The 13,325-nt window shown below is 37.5% G+C and overlaps 1 protein-coding gene and 1 long non-coding RNA gene across 4 annotated transcripts in view; one reads left to right on the top strand and one right to left on the bottom strand.

Annotated features, from left to right (window-relative positions):
- Window positions 1-602, top strand: part of LOC125918613 (uncharacterized) — an 11,019-nt gene extending 10,417 nt beyond the window's left edge. For all 3 annotated transcript variants that reach the window (XR_007456512.1, XR_007456510.1, XR_007456511.1), the window contains exon 4: window positions 511-602. This is a non-coding gene — a long non-coding RNA (uncharacterized LOC125918613). The remainder of the gene's footprint in view (window positions 1-510) is intronic.
- Window positions 1-13,325, bottom strand: part of HSPA14 (heat shock protein family A (Hsp70) member 14) — a 41,891-nt gene that overhangs the window by 3,704 nt on the left and 24,862 nt on the right. The window contains exons 11-12 of the mRNA XM_049624639.1: window positions 1,053-1,265; window positions 482-655 (exon numbers count right to left, since the gene is read on the bottom strand). Of these exons, the coding sequence (XP_049480596.1) occupies window positions 482-655; window positions 1,053-1,265 (387 nt within the window). The remainder of the gene's footprint in view (window positions 1-481; window positions 656-1,052; window positions 1,266-13,325) is intronic.

The following is a 13,325-nucleotide window of genomic DNA, read 5'->3' as shown; positions in this document are numbered from 1 at the left end:
CTCTCCCTCTCTCTCTCTCTCCCTCCCTCCCTCCCTCCCTCCCTCCCCACTCATGCTCCTTCTCTCTCAAAATAAATAAATAAAAATTTTAAAAAAGTAAGTAGGGGCTCCTGGGTGGCTCAGTCGTTTGAGCATTAGACTCTTCGTTTCGGCTCAGGTCATGATCTCCCAATTTCTTGAGTTCGTGCCCCACATTGGGCTCCACGCTGGTAGTGCAACAGTGTGCTTGAGATCCTATCTCTGCCCTTCCCCTACTGGTGCTGTCTCTGTCTCTCTCTCAAAATAAATAAACTTAAAAAAAACCTAAAATATTCAAAAAATTAAAAATAAATAAACATTTTAAAAAGTAAGAAGTAATTCATTCATAAAAATGTGTTAGATACCCTATATACATTTTATGTTAATATATATTAAGTTAATGCAGAAGGAAAAGTTAAGCAGCTTCACATGACTAATTCATTGTCTAATTTTATGTATTCACCTGTGCGAACTTGTCTTCCTCTTTTGCAGAGTTCTTCCCCTCAGACTCATAGAGTTCAAGGCATACTGAAGATATACTTCCGGGGGCTTGTAATGTGTGTTGTCTTCGAGCCGGCAAAGGAGTCCCTGATGGGAACAGTACTGTGAAGCTTTTGGCTCCTGATTCATCGACTCCCTAATAAGCAGAAAAATAATATATGTATCCTTTGATATTTACCATTACAATTATAAAGCCATTCCTATTATAAATGTAATACTTATTCCTGACAACATAGGCAAAGAACACAGAAATGATCCTGAATCCCAACCTACTTCACTTAACAATAAATTGAAACATGTATCCCTCTATCTGTATGTGAAGCTTCTGATTAAAATTACAATGAAGAAATTAACATGCTAGGTAAATGCTAACTTAAAGAACATAAGAAACTCATTAAATGTAAAATTATAAATCTAAATTTAAAATTTTTACCAGTATACAAGGTTTTACTGTAAAAACATGGTATATATAAATAACTATGGCAATAAATTTATACTACTTTTATTGAAAAGTAAAGAAAAGCTAAACATACCTTAACTAAAATATCTTTGGCTGAACATTCTATCTTAAGAGACTCTTCGACTAAAAGGTTTTCTTTGCCAGTAAGAATCCCTGCTTCTATAGCTGCACCTATAGGGATGACTTCATCAGGAGGGACAGAATTCAGAAGCTCAACATTTGGGAAAAGATCCTTAATCAGCTGCTGTAGCCTTGGGATGCGAGAAGACCCTCCACAAAGAACAACCTAGAAAATAAAAATAATTTTTAGGTTTTTACTTTTAGAACAATGGTTGTTTCTCAGAATTAAGTGTTATAGGTTCAGCCATCTTTACCACATATAATGGTAAATACAAGCCCTATTTTATCATACATTATATTGTGCTTAAAATATATATAAATAAATATTTAATACATTGTTGGTATTTAACAAATTCTTTACTCATAAACCACAAAATTTAAAAAGGAGCAATCTCACCACACATTAGAAGTACAGTACAGCCACATACACGTGGCTCGTGATTAATTTTGGGCATATGAGGCTTAACCATAAATTTCATTTAAACAGGAAATATATTAATACTTTGTATTATTCCAATACTTCTAAAAGAAATGTTTGTGGGGTGCCTGGGTGGTTCAGTCAGTTAAGCGTCCGACTTTGGCCCAGGTCACGATCTCACTGTCTGTGAGTTCGAGCCCTGCGTCGGGCTCTGTGCTGACAGCTTAGAACCTGGAGCCTGCTTTGGATTCTGTGTCTCCCTCTCTCTCTGCCCCTCCCCTGCTCATGCTCTGTCTCTCCCTGTCTCAAAAATAAATAAAAACATTAAAAAATTAAAAAAAAAAAAAGAAATGTTTGCATAAATCTGCAGCATTTTTGTGACAATCTGTCTTCACCATGGAAGAATACTAAATTTTCTTGAGGAAAAAGATGTTTTATACAAATACATTTTAAGCCCTTGGTGCCATCTGATTAAATACGTTGTCTCTAAAGAACTTTATATAAAATTGCTCCTTTATGAGCTTGTCCACACATCTAGCACCCCAACTTTTATGGCTGTCATGTGAGGGGATGGGGCTCCAAATCACCCAGCTCTGCCAGTCAGAGGGGCTGGCATTCATGAGTCCCACAGGACTATCCAAAACAAAGAAGCAGTTTTTAAATCAGTGAAGCAGCACCCTGTGCCCAGTGGCTAGATACCTGGGCTCACCACAGACAGAGCCAGGCAAAAATACCCTTTTTCCAATTTCTCCCTGGAAGAGGTTTAACTACATACTTCCCAGGTGCCACCTGAGAGTTTGGCTTCCAATCAGCCGGTATGGAGGTCCTGACTATAATCCTCCTCTTTGGGACACTTACAGTGGTTGGCACACTGTCAACCACTGAGAGCCGCTAAGAACAGGGATGGCAGCTTAGGCATAAAGGTTTGAAAGGCAACCAGGAACTTAGGCTGGGCTGATGGACAAAGTTCATTTCCTACGTAAGTCCAGCGTACCTCTAGGTTGGAAGAGATGACGGTTTTATGTAATGCACAGAAACCAACATAGAGAGTCAATATATGTATTCCAAACAAAATAACAAAAGAATTCTATTCAGAAACCTATCTAATAAAACAAAAGTAAATGATTTTCCCAACAGAGTTAAAAATAAGAGTAACAAAGATGATCACTAAGGTCAGGAGAGTGATGCATAAATAAAATGAGAATTTTAACAAAAAGACAGAAAATGTTAACAAAATACCAAACAGAAATCACAGAGCTGAAGAATACAATAACTGAACTGAAAAATTCCATACAGGGGTCCAACAGCAGACTATACCAAATGAAAGAAAGGATTTGTGAACTCAGAGACAGGATAGAGGAATTCATCTAAACAGAGGAGCAAAAAGAAAAAAAAAAATGAAAAAGAATTAAGATAGCTTAAGGGACTTACAGGATCAATAGTTAGCACACTAACATACATATTATAGGGGCCCCAGAAGAAAGAAAGAAAAAGGAGCAGAAAGCTTATTAAAAAGGGTGAAAACTTACCTAACCTGGGGAAAGAAAGATCCAGATCCAATAGGCACAAAAATTACCAAATAAGATGAATAAAGAGATCCACAATGAGACACATTATAATGAAAGTGTCAAAAGTTAAAGACAAAGAGAGAATCTTAAAAGCCCCAAGAGAAAAGCAACTTGTTACAAGGGAACTCCCATAAGATGATAAGCAGATATTTCAACAGAAATCTTGGAAACCAGGAGGGATATATTCAAAGTGCTGAAAGAGAAACACCTGTCAGCCAAGAATAATCTACCCAGCAAAGCTGTCCTTCAGAACTGAAGGAGACACAATGTTTTAAACACAAACAAAAGGTGAGGGAGTTTATCACCACCAGATCAGCCTTACAAACTATGTTCAAGGGGTCCTTCATGCTGAAACAAAAGAATGTTCATTAATAACATGAAAGCATATGAAACTATAAAACCACTGGTAATGGTAAATATATACAGTTGACCTTGAACAATTAGAGAGTCAGGGACACCGATCCCATGCATAGTTGAAAATCCATGTACAACATCCGACTAACCCAAAACTTAACTATTAATTGCCTACTGTTGGCCAGAAGCCTTACCATTAACACAGTTGATAAACACATGTTTTGTATATGTATTACATACTATATTCTTACAATAAAGTAAGCCTGAGAAAAGAAAATGTTATTAAGAAAATCATGAAGAGGGGCGCCTGGGTGGCTCAGTCAGTTGAGCGTCCAACTTCGGCTCAGGTCATGATCTCGCGGTATGTGAGTTCGAGCCCTGCATTGGGCTCTGGGCTGACAGCTTGGAGCCTGGAGCCTGCTTTGGATTCTGTCTCCCTCTCTCTCTGCCCCTCCCCTGCTCATGCTCTGTCTCTCTCTGTCTCAAAAATCAATAGAAACATTAAAAAAAATTTTTAAAAAATCATGAAGAAGAGAAAATACACTTATAGTACTACGCTGTATTTATTGAAAAAAAATCCACCTATGAGTGGATCTGTGCAATTCAAACCTGTGTTGTTCAAGGGCCAACTGTGGTTAAATTCAGAATACTCTAATATTGTAATGGTAAAGGATAAGTCAGTTGTAACTCTAGTATAAAGGTTAAAAAACAAAGACAAAAATAATGGTAACTACAATAATTTGATAATGGACAAGTAATATAAAAACATGTAAACGGTGATGTCGAAAACATAAAATGTGAAGGAGTGCCAAGAATGTAGAGATTTCGCATGTGTTGAAGTTATTATCAGCTTCAAATAGGCTATTATAACTACAAGATGTTTTATGTAAGTCTCATGGTAGCCACAAAACAAAACTTATAATAGATACAACAAAAGATAAAGATATCAAAGCATACCAATAAAACCAAAGTCATCAAATCACAAAGAAAGAATAAAAGGAAGAAAGGAACAAATGAGCTACAAAATAGAAAACAATTAACAAATGGCAATAGTAAGTTTATAGTTATCAAAAATTAAATTATTTTCTGTACACTAACAACAAATTATTGGAAAGAGAAATTAAGAAGACAATCCCATTCACAAAAGCAATAAAAAGAATTAAGTATTTAGGAATAAATTTAACCAAGGAAGTGAATGATCTGTACACTGAAAACTATAAGGATATTGATGAAAGAAATTGAAGAAGACACAAGTTGAAAGATATTCCATGTTTATGGATTGGAAGAATTAATATTATTAAAATATTTGTATTTGTCCATTTGTATTTGTAGTATTTGTCCATACTACACAAAGTGATCTACAGATTCGATGCGATCTCTATCAAAATTTCAATAGCATTTTTCACAGAAATAGAAAAAACAATCCTAGAATTCACATGGAACCACAAAAGACCCAAAACAGCCAAAGCAATCTTGAGAAAGAACAAAGCTGGAGCATCACACTTCCTCATTTCAAAATATATTACAAAGCCACAGTAATCAGAACAGAATGGTATTGGCATAGAAGCAGACACACAGATCAACAGAAAAGAACAGTGAGCCCAGTAAAAAACCTACGCATATATGGTCAATTAATTTTCAACAAAGGAACCAAGAATATACAACAGAGAAAGGACAGTCTCCTTAATAAATGGAATGTGGAAAAGTGGACATCTACATGCAAGAAAATAAAACTGGACCACTATGTTACACCACACACAAAAATTAACTCAAATTGAAGACTGGAATTATGACCTGAAACTATAAAACTCTCAGAAGAAAATATAGGGAGGAAGGTCCTTGAAACTGGTCTTTGCAATGAGATTTTTGGATTTGACAGCTAAAGCCAAGGCAATAAAACCAAAAATAAACAGGTAGGACTATACCAAACTGAAAAGCTCCTGAATAACAAAAGAAACCATCAACAAAATGAAAAGGTAACCCATAAAAAGGGAAGAAATATTTCCAAACCACTTATCTGGAAAAGGGTTAATATGCAAAATATACCAGGAAGTCATAGAGTCAACAGCAAAAAAGCAACTTGATCAAAAAAAATAAATGGGCAAAGGACCTGAAGAGACATTTTTCTGAAGAAGATCTACAGGTGGCTAAGAGACACATGAAAAGATGCTCAACATCACGAATCATCAGGCAAATGAAAATCAAAACCACAATGAGGTATCACCTCACACTTGTTATGGTGACTCTCATCAAAAACACAAAAGATAACAAGTACTGGCAAAAATATAGACAAAAGGGAACCCCTGTACACTGCTGGGAATGTAAACTGATAGAACCACTATGGAAAACAGTTTGCAAATTCCTCAAGAAATAAAAAAATAGAATTACCATATGATGCAGCTATCTTACGAGTATATGTTCAAAGGAAATGAAATCACTACCTCAAAGAGATATTTGTACTCTCACGTTGATTACAGCATTATTCACAATAGCCAAGGTACAGAAATATCCTAAGTGTCTGTTGATGGATGAATGGGTAAAGATGTGGTATATATATAAACACAATGCAATATCATTCAGCTAAAAAGAAAAAAAAAAAAAAAGGAAATCCTGTCATTTGCAACAACATGAGCGAACATGGAAGGCAGTATGTGAGGTGAAATAAGCCAGACAGAGAAAGACAAATACTGCATGGTGTTAACTCGTATGTGGAATCTGAAAAAAAAAAAAGTCAAACTCATAAAGAAGGCAGAAAAGTGGTTGGAACTGGAGCATGGGGGAAATAGGGAGAGGTTAGTAGAAGGGTACAAAATTTCAGTTGTAAGTGAATAAGGTTTGAGGATCTAATGTATAACATGGTGACTACAGTTGATAATAATCATACTACATAACTGAGATTTGCTAAGAAAGCAAACTTAAGTGTTTTCACCCCTGACTCAAAAAGGTAAAAATATGGTGTGAGATATGTGTTAATTAACTCCACAGTGGGAATCCTTTCACAGTGTATACATCTAACAAATCTCACACTGTTTGCTAGGAATATCTTACGATTGTTTTTGTCAATCACACCTCAGTAGAGCTGAATAAAATTACTCCTTTATAAATAACTTTAATTTCCTTATTAGTTCATACATTTAACACTTATAACTCCAGAAGCATTCAGAATATTGAATAAATAGGTAGCCCCAAGAAGGGAAATCATCAATAACCACTTCTGACTTCGAAGTCGTTTTAGACAAAAGGATCCACTGATGAAAACCAGGTCTCTTTAACACTAGGTGTGAATTGATGAATAATACCATACTGATCTCCAGGTGAGGGCATGAGGAACATCAGCTGAATGATACCAAGAAAAAAAGAAAAGCAGGGTTGCCTTGGCAAAGTTCCCTAAGACTTCCCTAAAAGTTTGGGAGATAAGTAAACATAAAAGTCTTCTCTAAAATGTTATGATCCCAGATAAACACTATGAGAATAAAAATGTAAAATATGCCCTTTCAAATTTCTCACAGTCAATTTCAGAAAGCCTTATTAATAAGCAATTAAGTGATGCTATGCAAAAAAAAAAAAAAAAAATCAAACTAGAAAATCTTGGCTTTTGGAATTTTCATTTAAAAAAGTAAAAAATATTACCCTATGACCCAGCAATTACACTACTAGGTATTTATTTATCCAAAGGATACAGGAAGGCTGTTTCGAAGGGGCACATGTACTCCAATGTTTATAGCACCACTATCAACAATAGCCAGAGTATGGAAAGAGCCCAAATGTCCACTGACCAATGAATGAATAAACAAGATGTGGTATATATATACAATGGAGTATTACTCTGTGATCGAAAAGAATAGAATCTTGCCATTTGCAACAACATGGAGGGAACTAGAGTGTATTATGCTAAGGAAAATTAGTCAAAGAAAGACAAATATATGACTTCACTCATATGTGGAATTTAAGATACAAAACAGATGAACATAAGGGAAGGGAAACAAAAACAATATAAAAACAGGGAGGGAGACAAACCCATAAGAGACTCTTAAATACAGAGAAAAAAATGAGGGTGCCTGGAGGGGTTTTGGGTGGGGGGGGGCGATGGGCTAAATGGGAAAGGGGCATTAAGGAGGGTGTTATATATAAGTGATAGATCACTAAATTCTATTCCTGAAATCATTATTATACTATATGTTAACTAACTTGGATGTAAATTAATTTAAAAAATAATAAAAACAAAAAAGTAACAAATACTAACAATGTGTTACTATTAATGCTGATGGTAACCAGCAAGTTTTAATTTAAATAAATTCTTTAAATACGTAGTCTGTAGATTTCTTTTGTGACTTAAATTTTAGTACAAAATACATACATTCGGAACATAAATAACTTCTCTTACCAAAAGCTTTTCAAATATAACTTTCACAGTAATTTCATAAAACTGCTGTTAAGGAAAATCAAACTACCTTAACTACTTGGGTATTAAAAACATGAATTTAAACAACAAAGAAGAAAATAAAAATTACAGATTATTCTGAAAATATGAAAACAACAAAATCTGTCAAAGCCTGTGGAATAAAACCAAAGCTATTAAGTAGTAAAACTGTAGTTAACTTTTTTATTAGGGAAAAGAATAAATGAAAAAAATAAATTAGCATTCAGTACAGGAATTTAGGAAAATAATACAAGTGTCCTAAAAGGACTGGAAGAAATAAGGAAAAAATCAGAAATAAACCAATGAGAGAAGAGAAAAACATGACCTGAAAAAATCTAAAGAAGTTTTTCTGGGGATAGTAGTAACAGAAGTTTGAGCAAAAAACAAACACACACACACACACACAACAAATTATCTGTCAAATCTAGTAAAGGAAAAACAGAAAAACTCAAAAAGCAAAAAATAAAAAATAGAGAAACTGGCTGGTTTTAATTTCAAAAACTTCTGTATACTCTTAAATTTTAGTATCAAGGGGCGCCTGGGTGGTTCAGTTGGTTAAGCGTCCCACTCTTGGTTTTGACTCAGGTCATGATCTCATGATTTGTGAATTCAAGCCCTACATCAGGCTCTGCACTGACAACTCAGAGCCTGCTTGGGATTCTGACTGTCTGTCTCTCTCTCTTTCTGCTTCTCCCCTGCTCAATGTCTCTGTCAAAAATAAATAAACATTAAAAAAATAAATTTTAGTATCAAAAGATACATAAAAATAAAAAATTATAAGATTATACAAAGTCAGGGACACCTGGGTGGCTCAGTTGGTTGGGCGATCAACTTCAGCTCAGGTCATGATCTCGCAGTTCGTGGGTTCGAGCCCCGTGTCAGGCTCTGTGCTGACAGCTCAGAGCCTGGAGCCTGCTTCTGATTCTGTGTCTCCCCTCTCTCTGCCCCTCCCCTGCTCACACTCTGTGTCTCTCTGTCTCTCAATAATAAATAAACGTTAAAAAAAAAATAAAAATAAAAAGATTATACAAAGTCATATGTTAAAAACTTAAGAAATAAATTATCATGAAATAGGTCTATAAAACATGTAAATTAAAAATTGAAGCATCTGGGTGGCTCAATCAGTTACGCGTCCGGGTTAGGCTCAGGTCATGATTTCACAGTTTGTGAGCTCGAGCCCCACATAGGGCTCAGTGCTGACAGGCTTGGAACCTGGAGCCTGCTTCAGATTCCCTGTCTCCCTCTCTCTGCCCCTCCCCTGCTCGTGATCTGTGTGTCTCTCTCTCAAAAATAAATAAAAATTAAACCCATTTTTCAATCTAGTAGAAAGATGAAAGAAAGACCATGAGGATTACAGGTTTCAAGAAAAATGGTGGGGAACGTATTTCCTTTTGAAGAATGGTATGGTACAGTCAACCTGCTATTCTATGTGGCCGTCAGGCAGCTTAACTGTGGTATATATAGAACTTAAAAGATATTCATATAGTTTATGTGTAGAAAGAATGGACTTTTTTCATACCATCTGTGAGAGAAATCTCAGCACTGGTGCATCAGGTATGATAGATCAAAGGTCATTCTAACTGACATATTCTACATAAACACTACCAATACTCCTGTTCCCTATAAAAGATTCAATTTGCTGGCTCCTAGAGAAATGAATACTTTGGACTACTCACTTTGCAAGGGACCTGACACACTTTCTTGTGTTGAACTTAATTTACAGATATGAAAATGACAACGTAAAATCATATTCCCCACATTATGTGGTTAAAGATTGATTCAATGATTCATTCATTTATTCAGTAGGCTTCATGCCCAGCACAGAGCCCAAGGTGGGGCTTGAGCTCATGACCCTGAGATCAAGATCTGAGCTGAGATCAAGAGTCGGATACTTGGGGCACCTGGATGGCTCAGTTGGTTAAGCGTCCAACTCTTGGTTTTGGCTCAGATCATGATTTCATGGTTCCTGAGTTTGAGCCCCACGCTGGGCTCTGCATTAACAGTGCAGGGCCTGCTTGGGATTCTCTTTCTCTCTCTCTCTCTCTTTAAAAAAAGAGTCAGATGCTTAACTGACTGAGCCATCCAGATGCCTCAAAGATTGATTTTAGAATTCTACATATATCTTTGGAATAGTTATGCTAATTATATATTTAAAAACCACTGTACACAGGTTCTATCCTTGTTTAGAGAAACCTATTTTGTGAGTAGATATTTTTCATGATGAAAATGAAAAAAATTGAAATATTACTTCTGGTTAAAGGATCTAACGTTGAGTTCCATATCAAACATTAACTCAAAATGTAAGATCCGACACTGACATTGTGGAACAGAAGAAAAGGGGTTTCAGGTTCCAAATCTGGAGAAATTTGTTGTGAAAGAAGAAGCATTAATTATTAAATATTTCTATTTGTCAATTTGCTATGTTTTTCAAGCTGGAATTTAAAATGTAACCTTGTATTTTTATACTGAGTTCAGATTGATAATTTCTGGCAGCTGTCTTTTCCTATACCTGACAACGTGACTCACTTTCACTCCTGGCCCCTACAACTGCTTGAGCGTGTAACCTCTCCCACACAGTGCCTCAGGCTATGAATTAAAGGAAAGTAATATTAGCCTCCTTCCTGAAGAACACTGTAGGATTATATTACTTTGGCATAAAAGGGAGCTAAAGTGCTGGAAGTTTTGGCTTAGAAGGTATTATGTTGAGTAAATGAATCAGATGTATTGTGGTATTTTGTCATTCTAAGCAAGCACTTGAACCAAAAGGATTAAACTTACAGATATTAAAGTGGCAACCTAAAGTCACATTCCTATACACCCGTATTGAGCGTCTCTTGGGAGTATTATTTATTTTTATTTTATTTTTTCATTTTTGAGAGAGAGAGAGAGAGAGACAGAGCATGAACAGGGAGCAGCAGAGTAAGAGGGAGAGAAACTTAAGCAGGCTCCCTATGCAGGGCTTGAACTCACAAACTGTGAGATTATGACCTGAGCTGAAATCAGGGGTCAGACGCTTAACTGACTGAGTCACCCTGGTGCCACTCTCAGGAGTTTTGTTTTAAAAAAAAAATTTTTTTTACATTTATTTATTTTTGAGAAACAGAATGAGACAGTGTGAGCAGGGGAGGGGCAGAGAGAGAAGGAGACACAGAATCTGAGCAGGCTCCAGGCTCTGAGCAAGCACAGAGCCTGATGCAGGGCTCGAACCCACAAACTGTGAGATCATGACCTGAGTCGAAGTCAGACGCTCAACCGACTTGAGCCACCCAAGCGCCTGCTAACTTCACATAAAGTGAAAATAATAAATACATTATCACAGGAAAGTAAGTAATATATTAAAAGAAGAATTCTTCATAATCAGGTCTGTCCCAGGAATACAGTGACAGATCCACATTAGAAAATTATCAGTAATATATCATATAACTTTTTTTTTTTTTTAATGTTTTATTTATTTTTGAGAGAGAGGGAGAGACAGAGCATGAACAGGGGAGGGTCAGAGAGAGGGAGACACAGAATCTGAAACAGGCTCCAGGCTCTGAGCTGTCAGCACAGAGCCCGACGCGGGGCTCGAACTCACAGACCGTGAGATCATGACCTGAGCCGAAGTCGGCCACTTAACCGACTGAGCCACCCAGGCACCCCATATATCATATAACTTTAAGACAAATGTAAAAGAAGCCATAAGATTGTTTTGCAGGTATCCAAAAATACATTTGTAAGGACTCACCACCTATTAAAACCCTTTTAAAAATAGGAAGAAAAATACTTAATATGAGAAAGAGAATCTATTTCAACCCAATTATCAATAATCACATTTTTTGTTAAAAAGACTAATAATAATATCCCTACTAAAAAGAACAAAAGAAGGATGTTCTGACCAAGGCAACCAAATTAAAAAAAAAAAAAAAAAGTGGGGGGGGGGCACCTGGGTGGCTCAGCCGGTTGGTTGAGTACTCTTTGATTTTGGCTCAGGTCATGATCCCAAGGTCATGGGATCAAGCCCCACATTGGGCTCTGCACTGAGTGTGGAACCTGCTTAAGATTCTCTCTCTCTCTCTCTCTCTCTCTCTCTCTCTCCATCTGCCCCTTCCCTGCTTGCACACACTCTCATTCTCTCTCTCAAATTAATAAAAAAGAGTGAGGGATACATATTTGTGAGAGAAAAGTATTACCACTCCTGTACAGCCCTTTCCCAAAACTCTCAGCCTACCCCAGCTACCACCCATTTTCCCGCTGCCCTTATAGCAAAACTTCTCGAGAGTTCTCTGTACTTGACTGTCCGTGATCTTGCCTTCTATTCTATATTAAACTCACTCCAGTAACGTGCTTCTCTCCACAACTCCACTAAAACCACCTGTACCAGTCACTTGCACATTGTCAAGCCCAGTCAGTGGTCAATCCTCCGGCCTCACCTGCTGGACCTCCAGCAGCACAGGACAGTTGATGTTTTGCTCCCTACCCAGTTTTACTTGTCTCTTGGGTCTCGTGCTTCCTCACTGGCTAGTCCTAAGCCGCTACCATTAGGTCCCTTTTAGGCTTGTAAATGTCCAGAGCCCCTGGACCCTGTCCTGAGGTGTCTTCTCTGTTGGGGCTCTATCTCATAGGTCATTTCATCCAGTCATGGCTCTAAGTGCACACGGACACTGATAAGTATGTCTCCAGCTCAGAACTCTCTCTTAAAATCCAGATTCGTATGTCCAGCCACACTGCACTCTTTACGTTGAAGCCAGAGGCATCCAAACTGTGATGTGATCCTGGTCTCTATCTCCCTTACCACTTGGTTCACTCAGTTCCACCTGCTACCCTCACTGCTGCTCCTCAAACACAAGCTTGCTCTCGCCTTGCTGTTCCCTCTGCTTGTAAAACTGGCAGATATGCACACAACCGGTTTCTCCACTTCATTCAGGTCTCTCATCAAAAGCCACCTCTTTAGGGGGTCCTGGGTGGCTCAGTCGGTTAAACGTCCAACTTTGGCTCAGGTCATGATCTCACGGCTTGTGAGATCGAGCCCTGTGTCAGGCTCTGTGCTGACAGCTCAGAGCCTGGAGCCTGCTTCGGATTCTGTGTCTCCCTCCCTCTCTCCCCCTTTCCCGCTCACTCGTGTGTGCTGGCTCTCTCTCTCTCTCTCTCTCTCTCTCTCTCTCTCAAAACTAAATAAACATTAAAAATTTTTTTAAAAGTCACCTCCTTAGATGGAGCTCTTATCTGAAAAATCACCCTTTGCCAACAGCTATGCCTTTATCCTGCTTTATTTTTCTTCACAGCAGTTATCCCAACTGGGCACTTTTTTCTTTAAAAAAAAAAAAAACTTTTTTTTTAACCTTTATTCACGTTTGAGAGACAGAGCACAAGTGGAGCAGGGGCAGAGAGAGAGGGAGGTACAGAATCTGAAGCAGACTCCAGGCTCTGAGCTGTCAGTACAAAGCCCGACGCAGGGCTCAAACCCATGAACTGTGAGATCATGAC

This window comes from Panthera uncia, chromosome B4, assembly GCF_023721935.1.
Source record: "Panthera uncia isolate 11264 chromosome B4, Puncia_PCG_1.0, whole genome shotgun sequence".
Taxonomy (NCBI): Eukaryota; Metazoa; Chordata; class Mammalia; order Carnivora; family Felidae; genus Panthera; species Panthera uncia.
Note: the sequence above shows the minus strand (reverse complement) of the source record. Positions and strands in the feature narration are given on the sequence as shown.